General features: G+C 40.0%; 1 protein-coding gene and 1 long non-coding RNA gene across 10 annotated transcripts in view; both read left to right on the top strand.

Moving 5' to 3' along the window:
• Window positions 1-728: 728 nt before the first annotated feature.
• Window positions 729-10,256, top strand: part of LOC105481494 (uncharacterized) — a 113,222-nt gene continuing 103,694 nt past the window's right edge. For 4 of the 9 annotated variants that reach the window (XR_011609315.1, XR_986980.2, XR_986972.2 and 1 more), the window contains exons 1-3: window positions 1,313-1,881; window positions 6,792-6,980; window positions 8,029-8,089. This is a non-coding gene — a long non-coding RNA (uncharacterized lncRNA). Of the gene's footprint in view, window positions 788-1,312; window positions 1,882-6,791; window positions 6,981-7,985; window positions 8,090-10,256 lie in introns of those variants that run through there. The other 5 variants (XR_986978.2, XR_986979.2, XR_011609314.1 and 2 more) reach the window with 4 other exon arrangements.
• On the top strand, window positions 3,755-4,782 carry LOC105481505 (RNA-binding protein with serine-rich domain 1). The gene has a single exon (XM_011741138.3). The coding sequence runs from the start codon at window positions 3,910-3,912 to the stop codon at window positions 4,765-4,767; it is 858 nt and encodes a 285-aa protein (XP_011739440.2). The 5' UTR covers window positions 3,755-3,909; the 3' UTR covers window positions 4,768-4,782.

Raw genomic sequence — 10,256 nt, 5'->3', positions numbered from 1 at the left:
AATACTGACTATATATAGCCTTTAGAAGATTGCTTCATTTCACCTAACATAACTTTTCTAAGACTCATCTATGTTGCTGCAGATAGCATTAATGCATATACTCTCACACTGAATGACATTCCTTTGCATGGATAAACTTCATGTATCTATTCCTTTGTTGATCACTTGGAAAGCAATTTGCATTGTCCTAAAACTGAGAATGCACACATCTTATAACCCAGCAATTTCATTAGAAATATATAGAAATGTCTTTATAGTAGAATGTTTATAAGTGCATTATCTCTTAATTATATTATGGTTTGTAATTAATCTTTAATAATTACATATTATTGTTACAACCAACATGATCAATAGTGTAAATAAGAGGGTTTAGAAAGGTTTGTAGACATGCCCTGCAGATTGAAAAGGATTATTAGTTCGATGTTATCTAAATTATTTAGCATTCAAAATTCAATAAATATTTTTTGAGTACTCTTCAGGTATCAAAGACTGTTCTGTTTGTAGGGAATATAGCAGTGAAGGAAAGAGAAGTGGCTGCTATTATGAGGCCTTCGTTCTATTATAGGACATAGACATTAAATATACAAATAAGCAGCATTCTATGAGGTAGTGTAGTACTATGGATAAATACAAAGCAAAATAAAATAATGGAGAATAAAGAGGTTTCTAGTTAGGATGTCATAGACAAGAAAGATCTCTCTGTGGAGGTGGCGTTTGAATAGAAATCTCAGTGAAGGCAGGGAAGAGCTCATGCGTTTATCTCAAAGGAGAGTTCTAATCAAAGACTGTAAGGTTCAAGTATATTTTTACTGATTTAGAAAAGAAATAAGGATATTATTGTAGGTAAAATGGAATCAGTAAGAGAAAGAAGGATCAGACATAATGTTGGAAAGTTAGGCCAAGCCCAGATTGCAAAGGATTTTGTAGGCCTTTCTGGACTTTGCCATTTATTCTGGGTGTGAATGAAAGGTTACCACTTGAGGTTGTATATATTTTGTGTTACAAAAACATATTGATTTATGTGTGGAAGAAAACCTGTAGTGGGGCAAGAGTGGAAGCAGCTTGGATAGGCATGACTGTCATTAGATGAGAGAAGAAGGGGCTTGGGATAGGTGATTGTAGTGGAGCTGGTAAGAAATAATCAGATAAGGGATATATTTTGAAAGCAGAGCCAAAGGGTTTGTTTATAGATTGCTGGTAAATACATTAGAGGGAGAAGTCAAGAATAACTCCACATTTTTTAGCCTGAGCAAGTAAAGATGATGTCACAAATGCAGATGATGTCACAAATGCAGATGTAGGGGCAGGTTAAGGAAGAATAATCAAGTGTTTGCTTGGGACATACATATTAGGTATAGGTATCTATTAGACAGATGTCCAATTGGAGTGAGCTGTCAAATAAATGCTAGATAAGTTAGTCTAGAGTTGAGAGTAGAGCTCAGAGATGGAGATTTAAATTTATATTTGGAAGTCAACAATTGAGTTGATATTTGAGGGAAGGGGATTAGATGAAATCACCTAAATGGTTAGTATAGACAAAGAAGAAAGACACAAAGAGTGAGCCTCACTGTAACTGATTCGTAGCACTAAAGATCCCAGATTGTCATCCCTTCTGCTATACACAGTCTTTACCATGTTTTGTAGGACCCTTCCATCCTATCTCTGGGCTTAGAGCTGCAACTTGCTTTGACATAGCCAAGTGATGCAAGCAGAGGGTCGTACATTTCTGCTCATGCTCCTTCTACTTTACCCTTACCATGAGAAGATATGCCTGGGCTAGCCCCTCTGACCCTAGAAGGGCGATGGTAGATACAGGGTCAGCCACAGGTGCATGAGTGAGCCCAGCTGAGTGCAGTCTTAGAGATCAATTAAACCCCACAGGTAAGTGAGCTGTAAGTGTTTATTGATGATTGACTCTGAGTTTTAGAATGGTATTCAATCAGCATTATTGTAGCAACACATAATTGATACATGAAGAATACTGTAGTATTTAGAGATCTGGACAAGAAGGAAGATTCACAAAGGATACTGAAGAAACCACACTGAGGAAAATCAAGACAAATAGGGTTCAGAAACCCAGGAGGTGAAAATGGTTCAAGAAGAGGGAAGTGATCCACTGTGACAAATTCTACTGAGAGTTCATGTAAGATGAAGGCTGAGGATGGATTATTTGGCAAACAGATTTTGTTATTTCCTTCATTAAAAGTGTTGGAAGAACCTAATTCAAGTAAACTCTAGAGAAAAGGGTAGGTGAGCAAGTTAAGATAATTAAGAATAGTGATTTTTGCTCTAAAGGGCAGTGGAGAAATGGGCTCATGCTTGGAAGGGAATGTGAGTCCACAAAAAAATTTTTAGATGGTTCTATTTTGTTTTAGATGGTTCTATTATTGACTGTTTATATGTAGATAGAAATCATTTAATTCAAGGAGGGAATAAAAGAGATGACACAGAAGAAAACAGAGACAATTATTATAGAATAACCGAAACTTTGAGTAGGCAAACTGGAATAAGATTCAATAAACAGGAGATGGGCTTGCCATGAGGTAGGAGAATGAGCAATTTGCCCATAGCTACAGGTCTGAAGGCAAAGTATAGCAGGAGTTAAATGAAGGTATGTTGGTAGACTCACTAGTAAAACAATGAAGTTTCTTTTATAGTGCTTTTTTTTTTTTAATTAAAGAATTAAGAAGTAAAGTTGTCAGCTGAGAGTGAGGAAGCAGTATGAGGTAGACAGAATTCTCAGATGATCCCCAGTGAGGCTTACTCTTGTATAACACTCTCTTCTTTGAGCATGGGTAGAACCAGTAATATGAGATACTGCTCCTGTCATTCTCTTGTTACAGGGCGAAAAGGAGATTGTCCGGAGTGGACCCTGACCTAATGTAGTTAGCTCTTCACAAGCAGAATTTTTTTTCCTCCCCATTTTGTCATAGAAGAGAAAATTAAAGTGATGTATGCTGGCTGATCTCTAAGAAAATAAGCATTCATGTCATGAGCTGCCTATGTTGGCCACATGGTAACACGCTGTGTATGGCCTCTAGAAGCTAAAAGTGGTCCCTGGTCAATAGACAGAACTAAAATGTGAACCTCCATCTTACATCTGCAAGGAAATTAATTCTGCCAACACCAGTGACCTTGAAAGATGCCCTCAGTTTCACATGAGAACCGCAGCCCTGGCCAACACCCTAATATCAGTTCAGTAAGATCCTGACCAGAGAACTCAGCCAGGCCATACCTGGGTTTTTAACTACAAAAACTGTGAGATAATAAATGTGTGTTGTTTTAAGTCTCTAGAGTTGTGGTAATTTGTTACTTAATCATAGAAAAACTAATACAGGGTGTCAGAGGTATGAGTACAAAGAAAAGCGGATCTCAGAGAAAGGAGAAAAAGCTGACTGAAGAATATGGAGAATACCGGGCAGGATGGGGAACCCATTCAGTTTGCAGTTGAAAATTTAAAGTGAGATTTGTTAGAATTGGGAACTTAGATAAAGACACAGAATAGGTTAGGAGTTAGATTTAACTCGGATAGCAGATTAGCCAGCTGCACACATGTAAGGAGAAGGAGGCAAGGGAGAGAAAGTTATATGCAAAATAATGATGATTATGTTAGACCAAGTTATTTAAACAGATAGCAGGGAAGTAAGGACAAGACAGGGTAATATGCAGTGAAAACTTATGTTCCACCGGTTGAACATCTCAGTGAGGCTTTAAGATTCCTAAGAGAACGTCAGAGCGGCGCCGGCCTCGGTGGCTGAGGAAAGCAGGAGGTGGTGGTGGCGGCGGGAAGACGCTGCTCTTTGGCGTAAATTGCAATCGATTAGGGATCGTTTCTCAGAATCAAGTTAGAAGTGAGAGTTCAGATAAGTGAGGCCGCCATTGCTGCTTTGAACGCCTCAGAAGGGGAGAATGGATTTATCAGGAGTGAAAAAGAAGAGCTTGCTAGGAGTCAAAGAAAATAAAAAGTCCAGCACTAGGGCTCCTTCACCTACCAAACGCAAAGACCGTTCAGATGAGAGGTCCGAGGATCGCTCAAAAGATAAAGGGGCCACCAAGGAGTCGAGCGAGAAGGATCGCGGCCGGGACAAAACCCGGAAGAGGCGCAGAGCTTCCGGTGGCAGCAGCAGTACCAGATCTCGGTCCAGCTCCGCTTCCAGTTCAGGCTCCAGCACCAGCACTGGCTCAAGCAGTGGCTCCAGCTCTTCCTCAGCATCCAGCCGCTCAGGAAGCTCCAGCACCTCCCGCAGCTCCAGCTCCAGCAGCTCTTCCGGCTCTCCAAGTCCTTCTCGGCGCAGACAAGACAACGGGAGGCGCTCCCGCTCCAAAACCAAACCACCTGAAAGAGATGAAAAGGAGAGGAAAAGGCGGAGCCCATCTTCTAAGCCCACCAAAGTGCATATTGGGAGACTCACCAGGAATGTGACAAAGGATCACATCATGGAGATATTTTCCACCTATGGGAAAATTAAAATGATTGACATGCCCGTGGAAAGGATGCATCCCCATCTGTCCAAAGGCTATGCATACGTAGAGTTTGAGAATCCAGATGAAGCTGACAAGGCGCTGAAGCACATGGATGGAGGACAAATCGATGGTCAGGAGATCACTGCCACTGCCGTGCTGGCCCCCTGGCCTAGGCCACCCCTCAGGAGATTCAGCCCTCCCAGGAGAATGTTGCCACCACTGCCCACGTGGCGCAGGTCTCCCCCACGGATGAGGAGAAAGTCCCGCTCCCCGAGGCGCAGGTCCCGCGTGCGCCGGAGATGATGCTCCCCGGGCCGCCGCCGCCACAGGAGCCGCTCCAGTTCCAACTCCTCCGGATAAACAAGCCACTGAAGCTCTCGCCCCTGTAACTTATACGCCACCCAGCTCAGTTTTATCACTTTTCTAGCCAAAGGAAGATCAGTAGGAAAGCAAACCCTTCACTCGGGCGGAATTTGCAGGCAGCAGTCAGCACCCCTCTGCCGGCCGGGCTCTGGCTGCAGAAGTGCTTTTGGTTTGGGTGTTGTGTGCCTGTCAAGATTCCCTCCGGTTTTCTGGCTAGAAAGCTCACCCGTTTGCAGTTTCTAAGAGTCAGTTCAGTGGCAGGACCACCAGGGACAAGTGAGGCTCTGGGGGTGGTGTGACCCTGCCTGCCTGGGAGCACACTTTTCCCTTCCCTGGTGACCTGAGATGGTGGCCAGGCCGTGCCCTTGCTGTTGCTGGGCAGTGTCCTTTTGGAAAGGGAGCCGTCCCAGTTGCCAACTCTGTTAGGCCCGGCCTCTCGAGGCCTCTTGCGACTTCAAGAGTCACACCCCCCCCCCAAAGATTCTTTCACCCATGGTAGTTTCTGTGCACGGTTCTGTCTGTCCGTGCATCCATGCACACATCCCACCCCACCACCCTACTCTGAAATTGGCGAGTGAGAGCCAGCCCTGCGGGATCATCACGCAACCATGGTCGTGCCTGACCTTCATGGTGGTCTTTCAGGTTATCTTGGCAACATGTACATTGCTTTTTTTTTTTTTTTTTTTTGCTTTTCTTGTACAGTCAGTACTATAAAATTTCTCTTTGAGTTTTATACTTTTGTAGCGTTTTAGATGACATTGTGTTTGTACTTTGTTGTGTAGAGTGGAAGAATTGTGTTGAATAAACCCAAGATTGAAAAAAAAAAAAAAGATTCATAAGAAGTGGATACTCATGGGAGTAAGCTGAAAAGATAGGAGGCTGCAATTATGAATTCTTGGCCCTTAGATTTTATTTTGATAAGATCCTTTGTCCATTATGCATCACTTACATGAGTTTTGACCTAAGTATGCACTACTTGGACTTCAGGGCTCTTGAACCTCCCCTATCTGAGTGGTGTTGCACCATTTAGGAGTCCGTTCCCCCAACTCAGGGGCATAGTCCTCTTGAATACAGAAGCCGTCTTTCAGGAAAAATTTGGCTATTAGTCACACGTACCTTACTGTGAGTGTTAGCAATTCAAATATTATCCATAATTTTGAAATAAAAACTTTTGTCTTTGATAAAGAAAATGTAGATCTTGGAAATTCCGAAGAAAAAGATATTTTTGTTTTCTAAAAACTGGAGGACTTTTGAGATGCCTCGAATACAGGAGCGGGCACACTAGGGCCTCTGGGCCAAATCTGTCTCACCACCTGTTTTCGTAAATAAAATTTTATTGGAACACAGCCACACCAATTTGTTTACATATTGTCCAAAGCTGCTTTTGCACTACAACGGCAGAGTTGAGTAGTTACAATAAAGACTATATGACATGCAAAGACTAAGGTATTTACAAACAAGTTTCTTTCCAGAAAATGTTGCTGACCTCTGCCCTAATATCACCTCACATATGCCAGTGGAGTTTTATCCTTCTTTCTCAGCATCTGTGTTACAAATTCTTAGAAGTAGAAAAATAGAAAGTTGGGAAGATAACAACAAAAAAACTGAAAGGGGTACTATAAAGATACTACGGGTTTTTGCCTGTAACTTTGGAAAAGGTGAGAGAAACTAAAGCAGTTCATGTAGGTGTCTGAACAGTGATACTCTTTCCTCTGTGCAGTGTTTTATGAGAAGAGAAGGAATTGAGGTTTGTGCAAGAAAGGGTAATGTAATCAGAACCCTCTGGTATGTTCTGGCACGCCTTTATAATCTGGGATACTGCTCAGATTTCTTAACCTGTTGTGTCAGGTGTTTTTTTTTTTTTTTAAAAGACATTCATTTATTCTTGGGTACCCAGACAGTGGCAGTATAGTTCATTTGTACTTCTACCGTATAAACCTAATTATTCCCTGTATCTGTTGAAGGATGGGTTGTGGATTGAAAGGCAAGGTGAGCCAATATTATGCTTCCTACAACAAGCAAATAAACACTAGAGAGACACTCTCCTTCACCTTGTCTGAGGCCAGCAAAAACGATGCAAAACAACTTCAAAGCCACATCACAAAAGAATTCCAAGGGACCTCATCTTTCTTAAAGCAAAGCAAAGTATAGAGGTATGTACACAATTATTGTTAATGTGACTTTTCTCCCTTTTTCTGAATCAATCTTACTAGCATTTTTTTAAAAATACGTATTTTACAAATATTCAAAGAAACATCTTTTAGTTTTAATAATTATTTTATTGGTTTTTATTTGGCTGTTTTTTACTTTTTGAATTTTTTTATCTGAAATGTTATGGACTCTTTCTTCAACGTTGAGCTTACTCTGCTCTTTCTTTGAATTCATTGTGAGTATCCTGTTGAGTTTACATAGCAGATGGCCAATTTTTATGAATGTTCTAAGTAGACTTGAAAACAATTGTATAGTCTCTATTCATTGATTACAGTGTAAGAAAAATTAACAGTTTTGATTACATATTTATCAGTTGTGGTTTGAAAGTTAATCACTATGTTTCAACTATTTTAATGCTTCTCCTTACATTTTAACATGTACGCTTAAGTACAAAGTCATTCATTCCCATTCTATTCTTCCCCCAAATAATGTCAAACCCTTAAATATTTAACTCCAATACCCCTCTTTCATCTTTAGTGTTTTGTATAGCATTTCAATTTCTTCCTGTTTTCTGAACTTCACAGAACTAACTTTTGCTTCACAGACAAAGATAGAAGCTTCTTTTTTCTTCTGTAGTCTTTTATTCTGTTGGGAATAATTGAAAATTTTCTGAGCCTCTCTTTTCTCTTTTATCCTCATATTTAATCAATCACTCTTGATTCAATTTCTTTATATCTCTTGAATATATTTTCTTTTTCTCCACTGTCATTTTACTCTCTTTCACAGAAGTAAAGACTACCATTATTTCTAGCCCAGAGCACAGTAGGGGCACTTAATTGCCACCAGTATGCACATTTCTAACCCATTGTACCCATGCAGCAGCCAGAATGGTGCTTCATAACACAAACATGACCTCTTGCCTAAAATCATTCAGAGGTGCCCATTGCTTTTAGAAAAATCTAAATTCCTTAACATGTCTTAACATGCTGTTATCTCCATTTCTACAGCCTTGTTTCCATCCACTTCTTCTCATGTTCATTCTGTTTCCAGTTGCTCTGAGTATCTTTCAACTTCTTGAACACAGCAGGATCTTTCATCTCTGGGCTGCTACGTGAGTATTCCCTTCTAACTGGAGCTCTCTTGTCTGCTTTGGCTTGGCTAATTTTTATTCATCTTGCAGACCTCAGCTTTGAAGTCATTTGCTTTAGGAAGACTATTGTGCAGTAACTTCTAATCTAGGTATGGTTTTCCTAGTTGTTTGGTATTATACTACCTCTTCGTAGCTCTTGGCCGACTTGACTATAATTGCTTTTAAAAATATTCTTTCTTTCCTAGTAGACGCTAAGACCTGTGATGGTAAGAATCCAGTCGGCTGGGCTTGGCATAGAAAATCACTTAATAAATATTGGGTTAATAAATGTTGAATGGATTTTTCAAAGCAGAAATGGTTAAATGTAGATTTCTATCCTGGTGATATGCTTATGTGGGAAAAACTTATATTAAGAAATACACTGGGCCGGGCGCGGTGGCTCAAGCCTGTAATCCCAGCACTTTGGGAGGCCGAGACGGGCGGATCATGAGGTCAGGAGATCAAGACCATCCTGGCTAACACGGTGAAACCCCGTCTCTACTAAAAATACAAAAAATTAGCCGGGCGTGGTGGCGGGCGCCTGTAGTCCCAGCTACTCGGAGGCTGAGGCGGGAGAATGGCGTGAACCCGGGAGGCGGAGCTTGCAGTGAGCCGAGACCGCGCCACTGCACTCCAGCCTGGGAGACACAGCGAGACTCCGTCTCAAAAAAAAAAAAAAAAAAAAAAAAAAAAAAAAAAAAAAAAAAAAAAAAAAAAAAAAGAAATACACTGAAAAACTACTCTCGAGGAGAAATTGGTAAGAAGTGTGTTTATCTTGTATTCTACCAATGGGGAGGTATGGAAACTTCACAAATAAAGCAGTAAGATGAGCAGGTGACCTTGCACCTAGATAATTACATGAAATAGAGAGTATAGCATCTTCTCTATAATGATACAAATGGCAAGAGAATATTGAGAGCTATAGCAAAAGAGGGAAAATTGTAGCTGAATATTCTCTCTAGAACTCAGGGAATGTAGGATCTTGAAATAAATCACTTAATCTCTTGATGTCTCATTTTAACTATTGAGTATATGATGAATGATTATTGTTAACTACTGCATGGAGTATTGTGAGACTTAATTTGCTAATGTTTATAAAGTGCTTCAGATTGTCTGATTAAAAGTATGAAGTATCATTATTATACTATAAAAGAGTATGTAAAATTTTATTTTAATTTCATAAATATGAAATTATACCTTGCTACTTTCACTTAAAATATTCTGAAATTCATACACACAGATTGGTGCATGTTTGAATCTAGGTCTCCAGGCATTCACGTTAGCTGCTCTTATTTCTGACTATAGACCTTGTCTGCATTTCTGTTGTCCAGAAAGTTTACGAGACTTTGGCTGAAACTGACTTGAAAGGGCATACTCCTTTTTTGTTAAACTACAGTCCACATAAATTGAGAGTGCTGTATTATGATTGCTTTCTCTTTCATTTCAACCTTTCCTGCTTTGGCTAATTATTTTCTCATTTCTAAATGTGATTAATTTTCTATAGAAGGCAATATTCTTCCTAACCTGCAAATACCTTCTCACTACAATTTTGCACCTGGTTAAAGAAAGTTCACAGGTTGAATTACTTTTCCTTGAGGCACTTTCCTGGAGCTCCACGTCCTGGTTTCTCTGGCCAGGTTTCTGCCCAGCCTGCTGCAGACCCTGGAAGTGTATGCCAGTCCTGGGGCGCTTCTTTGATTTTTTAAATTCATTTTACCTTCACGTTTCTGGGTTTACTACCTGTTCCTCCAGAATATTACTTAGAAATAGGTACACAAGGTGAAGTTTTGGTAATAGTGCCTGTGTAGAAATGTCATTATTTTATCCAAACAGTTGACTGACAGTTTGAATACACAATTCCAGCATGAAATAATATTCAATCCAAAGGTTATGCTATTTCTCCATTTTGTTCTAGTTTCAAATATTGCCACTTTTATTTCTGATCTTTCACATTTTTTCCTTCTAAAAGATTTAGGATCTTTTTATTCTCAATGTGTGAGCCTGAACGATGATGCATACGGGTGACATTTTTTCATTTATTGTGTCTGGCACTTGATCTGGCTACTTGTGTCCTTTGGTTATTTGAATCTTATGTATAGTTTCTTTGAATTCTTGCTCTGTATTTTCTTTCTGAAAATTTCATTACTGG

This window comes from Macaca nemestrina, chromosome 10 (genome assembly GCF_043159975.1).
Source record: "Macaca nemestrina isolate mMacNem1 chromosome 10, mMacNem.hap1, whole genome shotgun sequence".
NCBI classification, from domain to species: Eukaryota; Metazoa; Chordata; class Mammalia; order Primates; family Cercopithecidae; genus Macaca; species Macaca nemestrina.
The sequence above is the reverse complement of the archived record's forward strand: the minus strand, read 5'-3'. Positions and strand labels throughout refer to the sequence as shown.

Bases quoted from the DNA above. Each gene is read 5' to 3' on its own strand.
- LOC105481505 (XM_011741138.3), top strand. From the start codon at position 3,910: ATGGATTTATCAGGAGTGAAAAAGAAGAGCTTGCTAGGAGTCAAAGAA.